We start from the raw sequence: 20,966 nt of genomic DNA on the forward strand, positions 1-20,966 counted from the left end.
GAGGAGGCGTAGGCAACACCATGGCCGTGGACTTTCTAACCAAGGCCAGCTCAGGTCCCACTCTCTGGTTATAATGCATCATCCCCGCCTTCTCCCAGCAGGTTCACCGGGAACTCACCACGCTGCGCTTTGTGGACACAGTTGGGCAGCAGAAGCAGGACCAGGAAGCACGACTGAAGTTGGTACCAGCAGCCCTTGCCACCTGGAGCCCCGGGGTGACCCACCCTTGGGGAGGAGCCTGGTTGGCCAGTGGAGAAGGGAATCAGTCCCCAGAGTCCTCCCACAGGAGTCTCTCCTGGGGGCTCCCCCAGGCTCCCCACACCCTCTGTGGGACTGATGTTCCTAAAAAGGTCAGTGATCTGTCCCTCACCTTTCTTCTATCCATCCCCTTCTCTGGATCCCCATGTTCCTTGTGTGTTTTTAGCGGCACTAACACCTGATAAGGGGCTTCCCAGGTGGCTCAGCGGTAAAGAATCCGCCTGTCAATGTGGGAGATGTCTGTTCCATCCCTGGATGGGGAAGATCCCATGCAGGAGGAAATGGCAACACACTCCAATATTCTTGCCTGAGGAAATCCCATGGACAGAGGAGGCTGGCGGGCTACAGTCCACAGGACCACAGAGATACGACTTAGTGACTAAACAACAACTCCTGAGACAGGGGTTGGCGAGTCCTCAGCATGTACAAATTCAGGGTTACCTGCATGATCTCCTCAGGTCCTAAATGAATGTTTAGCCTCTCTTCATTCCCGTAGGTAGCGTTTCCCATTTACAAATGTGTAAACTGAGGCATGTCAAGATGAAGAAACTAGCAGAGTCAGAATTTTGTGTAGATTCCTGTTTCTGAGGTATCTAAAGTCTACATCCATGAAACTACTTCAGGTACTAATTCCAACCTCCCCAGCCCTCCACCTCTGACCTCACGCCTGGGGATCTGGGGTGAGGCCGGGGTCAGGGGCATGCCTGGGGTGAGTCTGGGTGCCCAGGTCCCTGGGGCCCATACTCTTCACACGGGGCTGACCTGGCCCATCTCTGACGGCAGCCTCTGACTTCCTCCTGTTCTTCCAGTCCTTCCTCCCTGTGGTCTGAGTCTACCAGGGGCTTCCGGGTTGCCTCCTCTGGGGGATTCAACCCAGGCTCCCGCCCCCAGCCCTTCATAAGGGAGTGTCTCCCCACGCAGCTCACCTGGCCCCACCAAGCTCTTGCCCCACCCAACCCTGAGTCCTGCCCACCCTTGTGGGTCTCTTGTCCTCCAACCAGCCTCCCAGCACAGGTCTGTCCCACACAGAGACTCTAGTGAGTCAGTTGAGAACCTTCTTGTCTCCTTTGCACCTGTTGATTCACAGAGTTTGCTGCTATCTGTGGGCAGCAGCTGGGTGACCCCAAGGTAGAGCATTGTGCTGGACTGGTGTGAGTCAGGGCTTCTACCAGATAAGGCTGTGTGTGGCAATGCAGTCACACCACTCATCAGTATCCCAGGGACCTGCAGTGATTGTCTTAGCCTGGGCTGGCGTCACATGGAAGTGGGGCAGAGCTGAAAGATTGGCTAGAGCCAAGCTTTGGCTTCTCCCTGTGTGTCTGTGTGTGTTTTGGTGGGGGGATGGGTTTCGGGGAGTCTCCTGTCAGGAGCTCTGCTGGCTGTGAGCCCCAGCCAATGCTAGGCATGGTCTCCAAATGCTGGCCAGAGCACCAGATGCTTTGCAATCTGCTGACTATGTGCTGGGACAGGGAGCAAGCAATTCTGTGCCCATGGTCTCCAAGAGTGGAGTCTCCATTTCCCACAGTCCTCCAATGCTCCAGATCATAAACCCTCTTCATTTCCAAAATGGGAGTGAGGGAATGGGGGCATGGGGCTGCTTCTTCCAGCACTGCACCAGGGCTGGAGTGCCTGATGTAGGGCCAAAACCTCCTGCTCCTTAGGTGGAATGCTCCAGTTTGTGATGACCCCTCCGTTTGAGAGTACCTGGCCAAAGGGTCCCAACTAGATCCCTTCTTTTCTGCTCCTGCCCTTCTCAGTGTGGTTCTTTCTCTATGCTGGTTATAGAGGGGATGTTCTGCTGGTTTCAGGTCACTTTCTCGGAAAGAGAGCTGTTTTGTATGTGGTTGTAGTTTTGGTGTGTTCATGGGAGAGTGGAGCTCAGGGCGTCCTACTTGGCCATCTTGATTTTGCCTTTGTGTGATCAATGATCTTTCATGTTAGTATTGTCATTGTTTTGGGGTGCCAGGAGTCATGGGCACGTTGCCATCTGATATGTGTGTGTGTCCTGACTGTTCCGTTGACCCGCCCATCTCTCTCCTGAAACTCCTGAATCCCTGAGACACAGCAATATCAAAATTAGGCCAATTAATAACATTACCTCTACATGTCCCATTGACAGGAAGAATCATGCCTCTCTCACTTTAAATCCAAAGATAGAAATGGTTAAGCTTTTAAAGAAGGCACGTCGAAGCCAAGATGGGCCAGAAACTAGGCCTCTTCCCCCTAATAGTCAAGTTGTGAAGCAAAGGAAATGTTCTTAAAGGAAATCAAAAGTGCTCCTCCAGTGAACACACAAAGGAGAAGATAGCAAAACAGCCTTACTGGTGATATGGAGAATCTTTCACTGGACTGGAGGAAAGATCACAACACTGCCTTAGGTCAAAGCCTAATCCAGAGCAAGACTCTAGCTCTCTTCAAGTCTATGAAGGCTGAAGGAGGTGAGGAAGCTGCAGAAAAAAGAGTTGAAAGCCGGTAGATGTTGGTTCATGAGTTTTAAGGAAAGAAGCCATCTTCCGAACATAAAGCACATAAAGTGGAAGAGAGAGGGTTGATGCTGAAGCTGCAGCAAGTCATCCAGAAGACCAAATACAATAATCTCTGAAGATGGCTATCCTAAATTAGAGCTTTCCAGTGTAGAGAAAAGAGTGTTCTATTGGAAGAAGATGCCCCCGAGGACTTGCATAGCTAGCAAAGAGAAGTCAGTGCCTGGCTTCAAAGATTCAAAGGATAGGCTGGCTCTCTTGTTAGGAGCTAATGCAGCTGGTGACTTGAAGTTGAAGCCAAGCCTCACTTACCTTCTGAAAATCCTAGTGACTTTCAGAATTATGCTAAACCTGCTCTGCCTGTGCTCTGCAAATGGAACAACAATGTTGAGATGACAGCATATCTGTTTACAACACTGATTACCAAAAATATTAAATCCACTGTTGAGACCTACTGCTCCCAAAAAAGGATTCCTTTCAAGATATCACTGCTCATTGAGAAAGCACCCAAGGGCCCTGATGGAGAAGTACAATGAGATTCACGTTGGTTTCACACCTGCTAACACAGCATCCATTTTGCAGCCCACGGATCAAGGAGTAGTCATGATGTTCAAGTCGTGGTGTTTAGGAAATAGTTTCTGTAAGGCTATAGCTGCCACAAATAGTGTTTCCTCTGATGGATTTGGGCAAGGTCAATTGAAAACTTTCTAAAGTGAGTTCATGATTATAAGTTCCACCCAAAACATTCATGATTCATGAATAGAGGTTGAAATTTCAACATTAATAGAAATTTAGAAGAAGTTGATTTTAACTTTCTTAGATGACTTTGAGGGGTTTTGAAGAAGTAACTACAGATGTGGCGAAAATAGCAAGAGAGCTAGAATTAGAAGTGGAGCCTAATGTAAAGATGGGACTGATTGTTGCAATCTAATGATAAAATTGATAAATGAGAGTTGACTCTAATGGATGAGCAAAGTGGTTTATTGATATAAAACCTCCTCCTGGTGAAGATTCTGTGAAGATTGTTGAAATGACAACAAAGGACTTAGAATATTTTAAGTTTAGAATAAATGTAGTTGAAAAGGCAGGAGGAGGATTTGAGAGGATTACCTCCAATTTGAAAGAAGATCTACTATGGGTAAAACGCTGTCAAAGAGCATTGCATGCTAAGAGAATTCTGTGAAAGGAAGAGTCAATTGATGTGGCAAATTTCATTGCTGTCTTCTTTTCAGAAATTGCGCTACCCACCAAAACCCTCAGCAACCACCACCCTGATTAGTCAGCAGCCACAGACACTGAGACAGGACCCTCGATCAGCAAAATCACGGTGACTCCCTGGAGGCTCAGATGATGCTCAACGTATTTTATTTTAGAAACAAAGTGTTGTGTATTAAAGTCTATACATTGTTTATTTAGACATAAAGGTATTGCACACTTAACAGACTTCCATGTCAACACAGTATTATGTGCCGTGGAAATGAAAAAATTCATGTGATTCCATTTATTGTGAAATTTACTTTATTGCCCTGGTCTGGAACCCAGCCCACAGTATCTCTGAGGTTGGCCTCTATCTACATGGCTTTTAGTCTATGTTTTCCATCCTGGAACTAACACTCGGATGGCTGCATAGTAGGGTAAACACATGACCTACTGTTGGGATATGGTGATATATACATTTAAAAATCCAGAGAATTTAAGGATCACTTCACAGCTGGACTGCATGTTACTTTAGAAATGATCCTTAAATTCTCTGTTTCCACAAGAAATAAAGCATTATCACTGGTTTTATTTAATCCCATAATGTGGAGGAATGGGGACATACCATGACTTTTCTCCTGGATTAGAAAACAGGCATGAAGTACTTAACTTTTCTGCAATATAGAGATGTTGACTTAAGAATCACTATAAAGGCTTCCCAGGTGGCACTTTTGGTAAAGAATCAGCCAACGAATGAGGTACAGGAGACACAGGCGACATGAGTTCGATCCCTGGATCAGGAAGATCCCCTGGAGAAGGAAATAGCAACCCACTCCAGTATTCTTGCTTGGGAAATCCCATGGACAGAGGAGCCTGGTGGCCTACAGTCTATGGGGTCGCAAAGAGTCGAACACAACTCAGCACCAACTATGAAGGGAACCAGTCAATGTAAAATTTTATTCCTTTGAAAACACAATGAAGTTGTTTCTCTGGATATAGGAAAAAAAAACTCTGAGTCCTGTAATAGCAGATGTATTTTTCCAGCAATATCACCATTTTTAAGAATAAGGTCATGATGCAGGGAAAAGTCTAATTTTCCAAAAACTAGAAGATTGAAAGCGTTATGTTTGTGGTGATCTCTTGTTCAAGTAGTTGAAAGTACCACTGCAGAGACTGCATCACCCAACACCAAGAGAAAGTGGGAAAGAAGATTTGAAAAAAATAAATATGTTGAGGAGGATGCTCATCAGATGCGACAAGAGACAGATGGTGCAGCCACTGTGTCATCATAACTGGTAGACAGACTTGGGATTCCTAAGGTCTGATCTCTTGGCTCTAAGCAGAAGAACAAAAGGAGCCAAGCCAACAGAGCTTGGGCTTCCGGGGAAGGGCTTCCGGGGAACACAGTCTCCTGCAGAAAAGAGAGAGGTATTGGTGCAGGAAGCTGAGGAACTCCTGTCACTTTCCTGGGGCTGCCCCTCCCCAGCCCCCCTCCAGCCCCACCCTCACTGAAGGGCTCCTATGTCCTCCACCCCCACCTCCACCCCAGGCCCAGCAGCTTCTTGTCACCTCCTCCTCCCTTCCTGCATCACAGAGTCAGCCCAGGCCCTGACACCCCCTGCTCAGGCTCAGGACTGAAGCCAGTGAGGAATCAATCTGCTCCCTTTACTCAGGTACGGATCCTCCCCGAGGTGAGCCTAAAGGACCAGGAAGCAGGTCCCTGGAGGAGGGGCTTTGCTTCCTGACAGCCTTGGGGGGCTGCAGGCAAACCTCCTTCCTTCATTCCCCTCCAGCCTCTGAGCAGCATACGCAGCTCTCAGGACCAGGGTCTTGGCCCCCCATCTATTACTGGTCCCGCCTAGCTGGGCGCCTCCACCCCAGCTCAGGCCCACCATCCCCAGGCACCTCTGCTCAAGGCAGAGCCTCTCAGTGATGGAGGCTCTGGGTCCCCAGGAGGCTAGTGACCTGCAAGCACAGGCCTGGCCTCAGCCCTTCCCACAGTCTCTGCTGTGGGGCTCCTGACCTCAGCCCTTCCCACAGTCTCTGCTGTGGGGCTCCTTCCTTGCCTGCTTGACCCAGGCCACTTCCTGTGAGAAGAGGCCTTTGGAGTAGAGTCTGCAAAGGCCTTCCCACCCGTTCCTCCTGGGATGAGAGCCCGGCCCCTCTCATCTTGGCCCCTGGGTGGGTCCCCTCCCCGCTGACACATCATGCGGAGCCCCCATGCTGCTCTCAGCCCCCGTGAGTCCTGCCCTCGCCCTGAGTGCCTGCTGTTCTCACACCACCTACCGGGGCCCTGCCAGCCAGCAGTCTGTGCTCACTCAGGGGATTTGGCTAAACCCTTTAAGCATCAATAGGCCCTCAGCTTCCTATGCTCTAGCCACCCCTCACTTCCCGATTGTCATCTGACAGTGAGGGCCTTCCCAGAATTGAGGCCTGATCTTGTCCGAATTCTGCTCTCAGGTAATATGGGGTCTTATTCACCCGTTCATTTCCAAGATGAGGAGGTTCAGTGAGGGGCAGGGGTTGGCTGGGATTCACCTTCCCTGGCCTCACACCAGGCCCTGTGCCCCTGCCTTCCCTCTGAATTCTGCCCTCAGTACCTGTTCTTGTAATGGATACAGGCTAAAACGATGATTATGACTAAACCGGCGAGAACCCCGGTGGCGATCCAGGCAATGTAACTGCTGTCTGGGGCCATGGGCTGCATTGTAGAGGGTCCCGTGGTCGGTGATGCTGCAAGGAGAGTAAGAGTGAAGCCCTGGTCCAGACCCCAAGCTCGGCAGATGTCTGCTCGCCCCCCTGACCCAGGTACCCCTACTGTGCAGAGAGTTTACACACATCACATGGAGGCCCCTGAGATAGGTCCTCAGGCGAGATGGGGGGAAGGGAGGAGCCCAGTCCTCACGGGGCTCTGACAGCTAATGGGGGAGCAAGGTTTCCAACACAGCCACTCAGTCCTGCTGTGACATCAGAGACGGTGACCTGAAGATGGAGTCCTCAGGAGCTGACGGCAGGGGTGGTATTGACACTTTTCCAGAAGTAGGATTGGTGACATCTAAAAGAAGATTCTGGAAATAGGGAATAATAAGAAGGAGATTGGGATCACAGAGATGCTCTCATGTTTAGGATCCGTGGGAATCCATGTTCACTCGTCCAAAGGCCTGTGCTGTGAGGAGAGACGTCAGGAGCTGGAAGAAGAAGGAGGATGACAGAGCATCCCGGGGCCATTGTTCTCCCAGGACAGCTCACCTCTGACAGATCATTTTCACACACACAGAGGGGTGGGTCCATGTCACCATGAGAGAACTACCACTTTCTCCTACTCTTCTCACTTACCCGTGGTCTTCAACATTTTCTCCCAGCTCAGCAAGAAATCCTGAAACCAGCGCTGACAGTCTCCCATGGAGACCTTCTTGAAGAAGTCCGTCACAGCTCTGTCATTCTCCCACTTCTCTTTCATCCACCTCCCTTTAGAATGAACCATTGTCCAGTATCCATTCTCCGAATCAAAGAGGAGGCACAGTTGTCCATTGAAGCCAAACTGCCAGGATGCACTGGTGTGTCCACTGTCTTCACGCCAGCATGCCATCCTGGCCTGCAGGGTCAGAGGGCCTGACCCTACCGAGGAAAAGAAAGAGCTCAGCCTCTGAGCTTGACAGATTCTTTGCCCCACCTGGGTCCACCTCCCCTGGGCCCAGCTAATCTGGCCCTGGTCTCTCCTGAAACAGCTGTTCTTTCCACTGTACTACTAGGCAAGGACAATATCCTTTATCGCAGGGAGCTGGCGAGAGACATTCCGCTCGTGACAAAGGTCATGAGGAAGGAGGCTCGGCATACGCAAAGGCAGGATCGAGCCTCGGGAGTCTCCCCGGATATTCTCGAGTATCTTCCCTCAAAAAACCAGAGTCTGCCTACTTTTTGCTTTGTGCTCTCACCTCTGACTTTACTGGGGGCTGTCCCCTACCACCATCTCGCTCTCTCTGTCAAAGAGTTAACTTACAGCTCCAATTAATAAAGTTCCTGGGCAATTAGGAGTGTTTAAATCCAAACCCCTCAGAAGGCTCTCTAACTCGCCTGACAAGTTTACCCGGACTCCCCACCTCCAGAGGCACGGGAAGCTTAAGATATTCAAATAGCTTAGAGCCTCTCAGAGAGTTAGAAACTGTCAGAATAAACTAGTTAAGGATTTCATTGATGAGTCAATGTTTGTTGCCAAGTTTTCACATCCCCTGAATTGTATCCTTGAATATGTATTAATTAATAGTTGGTATATAGAAAAAATAAGTAGTGGCCTTGGTGTTAGTAACTTTAGACCCTTAAGGTAATAAATTCTTTCCTTTGTTGTAAACCCATTACACATCCGCCCTATAGGAATGCAATTTTATCTTTGGAAGATGGCGCCAAACCTTAAAATAATTACTCTTAGAGAAAATAAGTCTTTGTTGATAAGTCCTTGTCAAGAGTCATAAAATGTTAGTAGGCCTTCTGGCCAGAAGATGATGTAAATCACCTAAACCATTTGTATACGATAAATTTGCAGGAAAGAAACCCTGGTTTTTGATAAGAATCAAAGACTGCTGACTTTGCATCCCCTATTATCCTCTATGTGTAACTTAGGGTATAAAAGCCCCTGTTAAAAATAAAGCTATGGGGCTTGTTCACCAGCGCTTGGTCTCCCCATGTCATTCTTTTCACATTCTGGCTGAAGTCTCCATCTGGAGCGCGGAACCCACCACGCTTACTAATTATGCCTGGGCTTCTAAGACCCACTCGAGAAGGTGTCTAGGGTGAGGCACCTTCCGCTATTCGAGAGGGCGCCTGCGGCCTACGTAAGTGGTGCAAACTTCTTGTCTTGAAGTTTTATTGGTCTCCCGCGTAAACCAAGCTACTCAGCCTCTTTTCTCCACTGAATTTTCCTACTGAGCTATCCTCATTCTATTATTCTTTATATCTCTAATTAGCATATAAATAGTCGCCTAGGCCGTCTCTCCTTCGAATACCCTGGATCAGCTGGGGCTGGTCCCCAGCACTTTATTTTTTTTTTCACCCAAAAACAGTGGATGCAGCTAAGCCCCCAGTCTACTCCTCCTGCATTTGGACTTTCTAACTCACCCTTGTCTATGTGTTTCTCCGGTGTAACGTCAGGCATCTGCTTCTTGAGCAAGTCCCCAGTGTCTCTGAGTGTGTCAGTCTGTGTTTCCCACGCGTTCATACTTTTCACTTCCTCTCCCAATGGACTCATGTACTTGATCTTAGCTCTACCACAGTCATAGGAGAGAAAGACCTTTTGATCAACTTCTCCTTGAACCTCACACCATGGCTGACCATCTCTGGGCTGAGGATCGATGGTGAAATTATAGGAAAGAGAATGAGCGTCTGTGAAGGCAAAACACAGTGAGGGTGAGGTTGGGGAAAAAGACCCTGAGGCCCCTTTCCCCATTTATGTGAGAGCAGAGTAAAGTGCAGGGCTGGGCTGACAGAGCAATGACACCCCACAACACACACCACACAGCCAGTGCCCCTCCTCTCCTTGTGGAGAAGGAGAAGTCCCCTGCCTGGCAAATTTCACACATCCTGGGTGTGTCCCCTTGTCTACCAGGTCAGTTCTCAGCATAATAACCTTTGCAGAGACGTGCCAGGCTGCTATGCAGGAAAAGTCTAGATGACAGAGGACTGTCAGAATCTAACCCCGTGTCCTGTGAGAGATGGGGAGCCTGTGGGGATGCTCCTGAGGAAGCAGGATCACAGGGAGAGGGGCAAAGAGGTGACGGGTGAGCACAGAACCCCAAGTTGGTGAAGGGAGAGTTCACAACTAGGGGTCACAGGACTTAGCAAGGCCGGGGAGACACTGCTGATCTCCCATTAGGATGGGTCTTGGAAGCCTGGAGAAAGGCCTGGCCCACATGGCATGAAAGAGAAAATCCAGAACTTCTGAGGCAGGTGGTAGAGGAGGGGATCAAAGGCTCAGGGAAGTGACTCTGCCAGGGGGACACGGTATGAAAGGGCAGGAAAGTGTCCAGGCCACCAGGCACCATGGGAAAGCCTGATGGACCCCATGGAGCCTGAGAGGAAAGCACAGATGAGAAGCATCTCCAATAGTTCAAGGATGACTATTGGAAATCAGGGATAGTGGTAGGAGACCATGTTCCTGTGGGCTTCCGGCAGGAACAGGGATGGAAAATGGGGAAAGATCAGATTCCAGGTGGAGTGTTGTAAGTCAGGAGCACAGTTGGTACAACGGTCAAAGTGATTAGTGAAAGTCATTCAGTCATGTCTGACTCTCGTGACCCCCATGGACTATACAGTCCATGGAATTCTCCAGGCCAGAATACTGTGGTGGGTAGCCTTTCCCTTCTCCAGAGGATCTTCCAGACCCAGGAATCAAACCCAGGTCTCCTGCATTGCAGGCGGATTCGTTACCAGCTGAGCTATCAGGGAAGCTGAAAGTGATTAGAGAGTCCCAATGCCAGCCAGGACCTGACTGCAGAGAGTACAATGCTGGCTCATAGCACAGGGTGATCCTAGAGGCAGAGAGATGGTCAGTGAACCTGGATGCAAACTGCTTGAGAGACAGAAAATAAGGAGAGACAAACACAAGACTGGATGATCAGTAGGCTGAAAGCAGCCATCCCTACCAAACATCCCTACCAAAATTTCCAGAACTGAGCTACTTCTCAGAAGGAAGCCACATTCCAGTGAGGAGGGCCCTTTCAACACCACAGCAAGTGCAGAAGTCCTTCAATACTCTCCCGATGAGCCACACGGTTATTTGCTGGGGCAATTAACTCCAATACTTTGGCCACCTGATGCAAAGAACTGAGTCATTGGAAAAGACCCTGATGCTGGGAAAGATTGAAGATCAGAAGAGAGGGGACGACAGAGGATGGGACAGTTGGATGCCATCACTAATGCAATATACATGAGTTTGAGTAAACTCTGGGAGTTGGTGATGGACAGGGAAGCCTGGCAGGCTGCAGTCCATGGGGTGGCAAAGAGTCAGACACGACTGAGTGACTGAACTGAACTGGAACTGCAGAAGGAGAAACTACTCCCACATTCATATTGGACCCAGTGTGTTACTAACACCACGCACAGGAATGGTAGCATGATCATGGCCCCCGTGCTGTAAAGTGATGCTCCGAGGACCAGGCAATTAATAGACACCTGTCCCAGGTCCTGCTAGCCGTGGTTATCTTGGGTCCACAGATCCACTCAGTGTCCATTGCACACGTCCTGGGCTTCTGACATGAATGCACAGTCTGTGTTGTTAGTAAACTGCCATGGGTGAGGTACCATAGTCATGGATTCCACATTCATTCTTCTGACCCTGACTCCCCATCCCCCGATAGTACATGGAGACAGTATCATCTCCTGGAGGAAATAATGAAAACGAGTACCAACCTACAATATCCCTAGGCCTGCAGAGCTGTGGTCCCTATCTTAGCTCCACTGAATTACCACTGAGGTCCTAGGTTCCCTCTAATGGTACATATGACACATTCCAGGCTTCAAGACCCCGTCTCTGCTGCAACTGCAGTCCTGGCACAAAAGCAGTCACAACTGATGAATGATGAGTGTGGCTGGACCTGCTTCTTGGTCAAATGACCCAACAGAACCGGTGACATCATAGCTTCCTGTGTTCAGAAAGGTGCTACGTGCTGTATGTGGCATTTTACTTGGAGGCTCACAACACAGACTCCTGGTGTCCTGAAGAAAGGACATACCACTTGCAGTGAGAAAGCCCATACCATTCAGTGCGGCTCCTGGTATGGTCCTGGGGCCTGGCAGAGACGAGGCCTCTGGTCATGGAATGTCAGAGTTGCCCATTATGATCTGGGTTCATCAACCCCTAACCATTAGTTCAGATAGGCCAGCCGTCATAGGATAGAAGTGATTATGTGGCTTGGCATAACCAGGCCCACAGGGAACAAATAAGATGTGCCAGCAGGTCACCTAGTCCTGACACCAGAGTTGATACAGGGCCACTATCCCCTGATCACACCTGTGGCTTCATGCAGTGTCCCCTATGGCTCTTTGAACCAAGGAAGCCAGTCTACAGCAGAGGGGGTGCATTAGCCCATAACAGCCAGATCCACACTCCTATCACAGTCCCACCACCAGAAGCTACAAGGCAGGACACAGTAAGTTTCTGCTTCATAAACAGACAACTGAGGCAGCTCTTGGATGATTCTCTACAGGATGGGTCACTCATTACTGGGGTCAGAAACCAGGACAGTGGACAAGTCTGGTTCTCAGTTGATTTACACATTATATTTGGCTCCTGCTGCTCCACAAATGGGGAAGCTCCTTTTGCACCCAGAGACAGATACCAAATGGCCTAAAGAGACCTCAAGATTTACTTTCTTCTGTAGAAAAAAATCTGTCAACTCCTACCTTAATCAATAACCATTATAGGCTGCTGCTGTCCCAATTCCTAGACACTATGAATGTGGGACCAAAGGGTAGAAGTGGGGATGCCCAGCCTCACCCTCGAGCCCTGTGTCATACTCTGGGAAACCCTGTTCCCGTCCCTCCTAAGTTAGGTCCTGGGGGCCAGGTCGGGGGGGTGGGCTGTTGGATGAGTTATCAGACAGAGGCATAAGATGCCAGTTGAGAGAGGGCATGTTTAGACTTTCTCCAAATAGCTGTTGGAGGCCCTGGGTTCTTGGGACCATGGACAAATGGGTAATAAATGGTCTCATAGCCATAACAGCTGCTCCAGCAAAGTGCATCCACTGCTCCTTACCCCTCGTCCAAGGTAAGGAGCAATGGATGCACTTTGCTGGAGCAGCCGTGAAAAGATACCGCACGCCCAAGGTAAGAGAAACCCAAGTAAGACAGTAGGTGTTGCAAGAGGGCATCAGAGGGCAGACACACTGAAACCATACTCACAGAAAACTAGTCAATCTAATCATACTAGGACCACAGCCTTGTCTAACTCAATGAAACTAAGCCATGCCCGTGGGGCAACCCAAGATGGGCGGGTCATGGTGGAGAGATCTCACAGAATGTGGTCCACTGGAGAAGGGAATGGCAAACCACTTCAGTATTCTGGCCTTGAGAACCACATGAACAGTATGAAAAGGCAAAATGATAGGATACTGAAAGAGAAACTCCCCAGGTCAGTAGGTGCCAAATATGCTACTGGAGATCAGTGGAGAAATAACTCCAGAAAGAATGAAGGGATGGAGCCAAAGAAAAAAGAATACCCAGCTGTGGATGTGACTGGTAATAGAAGCAAGGTCCGATGCTGTAAAGAGCAAGATTGCATAGGAACCTGGAATGTCAGGTCCATGAATCAAGGCAAATTGGAAGTGGTTAAACAAGAGATGGCAAGAGTGAATGTCGACATTCTAGGAATCAGCGAACTGAAATGGACTGGAATGGGTGAATTGAACTCAGATGACCATTATATCTACTACTGTGCACAGGAATCCCTCAGAAGAAATGGAGTAGCCATCATGGTCAACAAAAGAGTCTGAAATGCAGTACTTGGATGCAATCTCAAAAATGACAGAATGATCTCTGTTCGTTTCCAAGGCAAACCATTCAATATCACCGTAATCCAAGTCTATGCCACAACCAGTAACACCGAAGAAGCAGAAGTTGAACGGTTCTATGAAGACCTACAAGGCCTTTTAGAACTAACACCCAAAGAAGATGTCCTTTTCATTATAGGGGACTGGAATGCAAAAGTAGGAAGTCAAGAAACACCTGGAGTAACAGGCAAATTTGGCCTTGGAGTACGGAATGAAGCAGGGCAAAGACTAATAGAGTTTTGCCAAGAAAATGCACTGGTCATAACAAACACCCTCTTCCAACAACACAAGAGAAGACTCTATACATGGACATCACCAGATGGTCAACACCGAAATCAGATTGATTATATTCTTTGCAGCCAAACATGGAGAAGCTCTATACAGTCAGCAAAAACAAGACCAGGAGCTGACTGTGGCTCAGACCATGAACTCCTTATTGCCAAATTCAGACTTAAATTGAAGAAAGTAGGGAAAATCACTAGACCATTCAGGTATGACCTAAATCAAATCCCTTATGATTATACAGTGGAAGTGAGAAATAGATTTAAGGGCCTAGATCTGATAGATACAGTGCCTGATGAACTATGGAATGAGGTTCGTGACACTGTACAGGAGACAGGGATCAAGACCATCCCTTTGGAAAAGAAATGCAAAAAAGCAAAATGGCTATCTGGGGAGGCCTTACAAATAGCTGTGAAAAGAAGAGAAGCAAAAAGCAAAGGAGAAAAGGAAAGATATAAACCTCTGAATGCAGAGTTCCAAAGAACAGCAAGAAGAGATAACAAAGCCTTCTTCAGCGATCAATGCAAAGAAATAAAGGAAAACAACAAAATGGGAAAGACTAGAGATCTCTTCAAGAAAATCAGAGATACCAAAGGAACATTTCATGCAAAGATGGGCTTGATAAAGGACAGAAATGGTATGGACCTAACAGAAGCAGAAGATATTAAGAAGAGATGGCAAGAATACACAGAAGAACTGTACAAAAAAGGTCTTCACGACGCAGATAATCATGATGTTGTGATCACTGACCTAGAGCCAGACATCCTGGAATGTGAAGTCAAGGGGGCCTTAGAAAGCATCACTACGAACAAAGCTAGTGGAGGTGATGGAATTCCAGTTGAGCTATTCCAAATCCTGAAAGATGATGCTGTGAAAGTGCTGCACTCAGTATGCCAGCAAATTTGGAAAACTCAGCAGTGGCCACAGGACTGGAAAAGGTCAGTTTTCATTCCAATCCCAAAGAAAGGCAATGCCAAAGAATGCTCAAACTACCGCACAATTGCACTCATCTCACGCGCTAGTAAAGTAATGCTCAAAATTCTCCAAGCCAGGCTTCAGCAATATGTGAACCGTGAACTTCCTGATGTTCAAGCTGGTTTTAGAAAAGGCAGAGGATCCAGAGATCAAATTGCCAACATCCACTGGATCATGAAAAAAGCAAGAGAGTTCCAGAAAAACATCTATTTCTGCTTTATTGACTATGCCTTTGACTGTGTGGATCACAATAAACTGTGGAAAATTCTGAAAGAGATGGGAATACCAGACCACCTGATCTGCCTCTTGAGAAATTTGTATGCAGGTCAGGTAGCAACAGTTAGAACTGGACATGGGACAACAGACTGGTTCCAAATAGGAAAAGGAGTACGTCAAGGCTGTATATTGTCACCCTGCTTATTTAACTTATATTCAGAGTACATCATGAGAAACACTGGACTGGAAGAAACACAAGCTGGAATCTATATTGCCGGGAGAAATATCAATCACCTCAGATATGCAGATGACACCACCCTTAATGCAGAAAGTGAAGAGAAACTTAAAAGCCTCTTGATGAAAGCGAAAATGGAAAGTGAAAAAGTTGGCTTAAAGCTCAACATTCAGAAAATGAAGATCATGGCATCCGATCCCATCACTTCATGGGAAATAGATGGGGAAACAGTGGAAACAGCGTCAGACTTTATTTTTCTGGGCTCCCGAATCACTGCAGATGGTGACTGCAACCATGAAATTAAAAGACGCTTACTCCTTGGAAGGAAAGTTATGACCAACCTAGATAGCATATTCAAAAGCAGAGACATTACTTTGCCAACAAAGTTCCGTCTAGTCAAGGCTATGGTTTTTCCTGTGGTCATGTATGGATGTGAGAGTTGGACTGTGAAGAAGGCTGAGCGCTGAAGAATTGATGCTTTTGAACTGTGGTGTTAGAGAAGACTTTTGAGAGTCCCTTGGAATGCAAGGAGATCCAACCAGTCCATTCTGAAGGAGATCAGCCCTGGGATTTCTTTGGAAGGAATGATGCTAAAGCTGAAACTCCAGTACTTTGGCCACCTCATGCGAAGAGTTGACTCGTTGGAAAAGACTCTGATGCTGGGAGGGATTGGGGGCAAGAAGAGAAAGGGATGACAGAGGATGAGATGGCTGGATGGCATCACTGATTCGATGGACCTGAGTCTGAGTGCACTCCGGGAGTTGGTGATGGACAGGGAGGCCTGGCGTGCTGCACAGGACTGAGCGACTGATCTGATCTGATCTGGTGTGAACCAAAACGGCTCTAGGGTGCCTTAGTGGGAAAGACTCGCCCACCCCACCCCCCCACCCCCACCATGGTCTCTGTCTGCCTCTTGTTTGTAGAAAAGTTTTAGTCAGCCAGGCCTCCTGTGAGTCTCAAAACAGTGGTTTAAGAGTTAAGGATTAGAACATGGGAAGATGGAGAAACGAATACTCCTTAGGCTGGGAAGCTGGTAACAATTTAGACTGTGACCAGCCACATAGCAGTGTCATGAAATTACCAGTTCTCTGAAAGATAACAAAGAGCTGACACAAGTCTTAAGTTGTTTTTACAGGAAGCAGACCCCCAGCACATAAAAACTGCTGGCTACAAGCACGCAGACCCCCAGACTGGTTGAAACAATAAGCTTGGTGGTCAAATGTTCGCCTCGTGCCAACCAACCTGACTGTGCTCAACACGCTGATGCACCCTGCAGCAGCCACCTCTGCCCCCTTTTCTAACTTGGAAACTTGGAGACGGTCTGAGAACTTTAGGTCACTATTTCCCAGGGCTCCTGGACAAACCAACTTGTCCTTTTCCACCACTTGTTAACTTCACCAATGGTAGGATCTGGGTCATAACCAGCTTCAATTAGTAACAGCCTGAGCTGTCTGGGAGGAGCTGTGACTCCAGGGAGGCGCTGGTCAGTGGCTAGGCATTGAGCCCCTTCCTCGCGATGCATATGTAATTTACTTTAAATAAATTGAATACTTTAATTTTTTCAAGTGTTTTTAAAAATCCATTTTATACTTAAGCCAGCCTTGAAGATAAGCACAAAATCTGTTTACTTTCCATGATTGCACCTTCTGGAATTGTGTTATCCTCCTTTTCCAGAAAGTAAAAATAAATAAAATCACCATTGTTTACTATTGACCTGCCCCAAATCCACTTCTGGCTCTGAGTACTGCTGCTGCTGCTGCTAAGTGGCTTCAGTCGTGTCCGACTCTGTGTGACCCCATAGACGGCAGCCCACCAGGCTCCCCCATCCCTGGGATTCTCCAGGCAAGAATACTGGATTGGGGTGCCATATGCTAGGATCTGCCAAATTTAAGATGTTTCAGTGAATTCAGCTCCTACTTTTCCCAAAATAAGAAGGCAGAACTCCTCTTTATTAAAAAAAATAAATTTAAAAAGGCAATATTTCATGAATGAGTAGTTTCTGTTTCTATTGTATTTTTCTCTTTTTTTTTTTCCTTCTAGCTTTTAAGTTTTCTTCCTCCAACTCTGCCTTTTCCTGTACAAGGCAACAGCATTTTTTCCTTTTTCTTTTCCCAAGACAAAGTATTTTATCTTATAGACAAATAATTCCCAAGACTAGTGATAAATATTAAAAAGAAGAAGAAGAAGAAGAAGAAAGAAACTTAAGGGTTTCCCTGGTGGCTCAGCAGGTAATGAATCCACCTGCAATGCAGGAGACCCCAGTTCAATTCCTGAGTCAGAAAGATCTCCTGGAAAAGGGAGAGGCTACCCACTCCAGTATTCTTGAGCTTCCCTGGTGCCTTAGATGGTAAAGGCACCTGCAATGTGGAAGACCTGGGTTCGATCCCTGGGTTGGAAAGATCCCCTAGAGAAGGGAAAGGCTACCCACTCCAGTATTCAACCCTGGAGAATTCCACAGACTATATAGTCCACGGGGTCACAAAGAGTCGAACACGACAGAGCAACTAAGCCCAGCACATTCAAGGGTGAATCAACTACACTACTTTGATGAAGTAAAAACTAAAAAGCACTTGGCACTAAGCTAGTCCAAGTATTTGTGTTGAAACAATTTAAAAAACTATTTATTTTATAACACTGTTTAAAACTTTCTTGGTCAAAAAATTTATACAAATATTTTCAGTTCAACCTGAAGAAAGTGATATCTACAAAATATTCCACATCATTAAGTCTGTCTTAGAAAGTTCAGGTGCTATGGCATTCCTAAGGCACAGTGTTCTGGAAGACAATGTGCTTCTGCAGTGCTGGGTGATGTATGTGACTGGCTGGCTCCAAGTGGGCCTCAGCAGGCACCGTCCCCCTGACGCTGGGGGACTGTGAGAGGACAGTCAGACACAGGCCCCCAGGGCTGCATGGAACCCTGTGAGACACTGGGCCAGCTGCTGGAACTGGGCTTCTCCTCCGAATCTAAGGCCCAGCACAAGCCATCACAGCAAATGGTTCATCAGGACAGTTGATAGGCTGGGCTATTTCATAACCGTCTTTCATATCTCTAAAGAGTCGACATCCGTGTAGGGTATTTGACCCAGAGCCATGAGCTCCTACACTATCACTCTGAAGGCCCACACATCACTAGCACTGGAGAACTAAAAAAAATTATTTTTTTAATATCCATTTTTTTTTTTTGGCTGTATTGGGTCTTAGTTGTGGCACTTGGGATCTTTTTTGCAGCATGAAGACTCTTAGTTGCAACATGCTGACTTCTTAGTTGTAGCATGTGGGATCCAGTTCCCCGACCAAGGATCGACCGGGCCCCTTCACTGGGAGTGTGGAGTCTTAGCAACTGGATCACCAGGGAAGTCCGGAGACCTCATTCTTAACCAGACATTCATGAGCCATCCATCGATCTCACGTTTTCATTGTCCCCCCACGCAGGGAGAGTCCATAGGGAACAAGATTCTGGAGAGGGGCTATCTGGACTCTTAACTTGAGGTTGTCATCAATGGCAGAGCTCCTAGCAGCCAGGTCTTTGTGGAGGACTTCTCTTCTGACCAGGTAATCCATTCCACAGGTAATCTGACCTTGTGGACCAGGTCCTGTTGAGAAATTGCCTGCGGATTATTGGCCTCTACTAATTTGTGCTGCAGGCTCCCCTGGTGGCTCAGACAGTAAAGAATCTGCCTGCAATTCAGAAGACCCGAGTTTGACCCCTGGGTCAGAAAGATCACCTGGAGAAGGGAATGGCCACCCACTCCATTATTCTTGCCTGAAGAATTCCTCGGACAGAAGAGCTTGGCTGGCTACAGTAGATGGGGTGGCAAGAGCCGGACAGGACTCACTGACTAATACACACACAGAGACACACAATTTGCAATGCTGTGAAAACTATTTATGATTCTCCCAATTCATGTAAGGCAATATCACCAGGGGTTTTCTCTTTCTTCTATACACACAAGGGAAATAGGAGGAAGATTTCTGTGATGAAGATCTCATAGCTTGCAACGTTCAGTGAGTATCATTGTCACCTGAATTTCAGAAGCTTAATCTCTGTTTTTACAAATGATTGCTGTTCTTTATTTGGATCTTTTTCATCTACATAAATCCCATGGAAAATATGCCCTAAACTACCTTCTTGGAGTACATCCTCTCCTGGACAGAGTTATCCTCTCCTTGGATATTTCGATATCCTTCACCTTAGCTCTGGCCTCCAAAAGAGGGGCACTTTTCAAAACACTCCTCTACCCACCCACAAGGTAGGATAACGGGATGGAAGTACCATTGTTGGGTGTGTCTCCTCACAGATACTGAGTCATCTGGCACGTGGCTGAGACAACTCTTGGGAACTACTGGACACTGGTGCTGTCTTCCAGTTCAATTCTTGTCATACTATGAAGGTGCAAAACAGCTAATATTATTACTACAAGAAACATAACTGCACAGCAAACCCCTGCGCTGATATAAAACACACGGGTAGAAGTAGCTGGAGCTGCATGAACAGGATCATAAATAGTTCTGCTTTTTTGTAGCACATTTTCCTTCCTTTCAAATTTTTGAAGAAGGGAAGTTTTTGAAGAATTTACTGTCAAGTTGAGCTGCATTTAGTATCACAACCTCATCATCTATTTTGCAGAAAAGGAAAGCTAGAGACGATATAGTGCGTGGAAATCCCCCCACCCCGTGCCCCTCGCACGCCCTACCCCCATCAAGCAGAAATGCTGACCTGGGGCAGGTCCACGGAATTGTCTACTTGGAAACCTGCTTATATTCTACTTGGACTCTGCAGGCCAAGTGAAAGGCAGGACATCTGTTTCGCTGGGTTAAAGAATAGACGTAGTGCCCAAAAAGGCCACTTTAATAAAAAATGTTCTGCATCTAGACCAATGAGCCGAGGCACCTGGTCCCTGCTCAGGAAGAGGCTTGCACCGGCCCCCGGGGTAGCCAGTGAGGCCCGGGGGCTGGGGGTGGAGCCCGGGGGCCGGGGGTGGAGCCCGGGGGCCGGGGGTGGAGCCGTGACGCGGAGCCAGGCGGCCGAGGGTGGAGCCCGGGGGCCGGGGGTGGAGCCCGGGGGCCGGGGGTGGAGCCAGCAGCGATGGCTGGGACAAGAGCTCTCAAGCCCTTTTCAGCCGAAAGTGCGTCACCGCCGCCTCCAGGGCACCAGGGTCCGCTCTGCGTTTATAATTTACGGCCGGGAAAGAGCGCTGGTCCTTCAAGGGCCGGGAGATGTAGGGACCAGAAGGGTCTCTGTTGCACAGGTCGGGGCGGGAGGGTGTGTTTTTCTCGGCGGGTCTGGGTCCCTTCTCCCAAACCGCCCGGCTCCAAGGGCTCCCACTTCCCAGGGGCGGTCTGGACCCTTGTGGGGTTTCAACCCTATTTCCTGCCGCGTCCCGGCCCCCTCGTGCCCCCCGTCACTTCCCAAATTCCCGGCATTACTACTCCACCCAAGTCACCCCTGTTGTGTCCCGGAGAGCCGGCAAGAAGCCGGGAGGAGCCTCCGAGGACCAAATGGGCCAGGGAAGGGAAAGAGGTGGGGGCGGCGGCCCACCCTGTAAAAAGTTTCGCGAAACCCCGCGGACACCACCCCCATCCCCTTTCCGGCTCATGCTATGCTATGCTAAGTCACTTCAGTCGTGTCCGACTCTGTGCGACCCCATAGACGGCAGCCCACCAGGCTCCCCCATCCCTGGGATTCTCCAGGCAAGAACACTGGAGTGGGGTGCCATTGCCTTCTCCGGCTCATAGCCCATCCAATCTCGCGTTCCCCCACACCCCGCGCAGGGTCATCCC

General features: G+C 48.2%; 2 protein-coding genes and 1 pseudogene across 4 annotated transcripts in view; 1 reads left to right on the plus strand and 2 right to left on the minus strand.

The window, feature by feature from the left end:
• Window positions 1-20,966, plus strand: part of LOC109564039 (UL16-binding protein 1-like) — a 267,031-nt gene that overhangs the window by 29,159 nt on the left and 216,906 nt on the right. The window lies entirely within an intron of this gene.
• Window positions 1-20,966, minus strand: part of LOC109564020 (UL16-binding protein 3-like) — a 47,949-nt gene that overhangs the window by 26,779 nt on the left and 204 nt on the right. The window contains exons 2-5 of one of the 3 annotated variants that reach the window (XM_070796345.1): window positions 9,051-9,314; window positions 7,275-7,556; window positions 6,539-6,671; window positions 4,869-5,349 (exon numbers count right to left, since the gene is read on the minus strand). The exons of the other annotated variants lie outside the window; for them this stretch is intronic. Of the exons in view, the coding sequence (XP_070652446.1) occupies window positions 5,274-5,349; window positions 6,539-6,671; window positions 7,275-7,556; window positions 9,051-9,314 (755 nt within the window). The 3' untranslated portion in view covers window positions 4,869-5,273. Of the gene's footprint in view, window positions 1-4,868; window positions 5,350-6,538; window positions 6,672-7,274; window positions 7,557-9,050; window positions 9,315-20,966 lie in introns of those variants that run through there. 3 annotated transcript variants of the gene reach the window in all.
• LOC139184966 (tyrosine-protein kinase RYK-like) lies at window positions 9,348-20,965 on the minus strand (annotated as a pseudogene).

The sequence above is a fragment of the Bos indicus genome, chromosome 9 (assembly GCF_029378745.1).
Source record: "Bos indicus isolate NIAB-ARS_2022 breed Sahiwal x Tharparkar chromosome 9, NIAB-ARS_B.indTharparkar_mat_pri_1.0, whole genome shotgun sequence".
Taxonomy (NCBI): Eukaryota; Metazoa; Chordata; class Mammalia; order Artiodactyla; family Bovidae; genus Bos; species Bos indicus.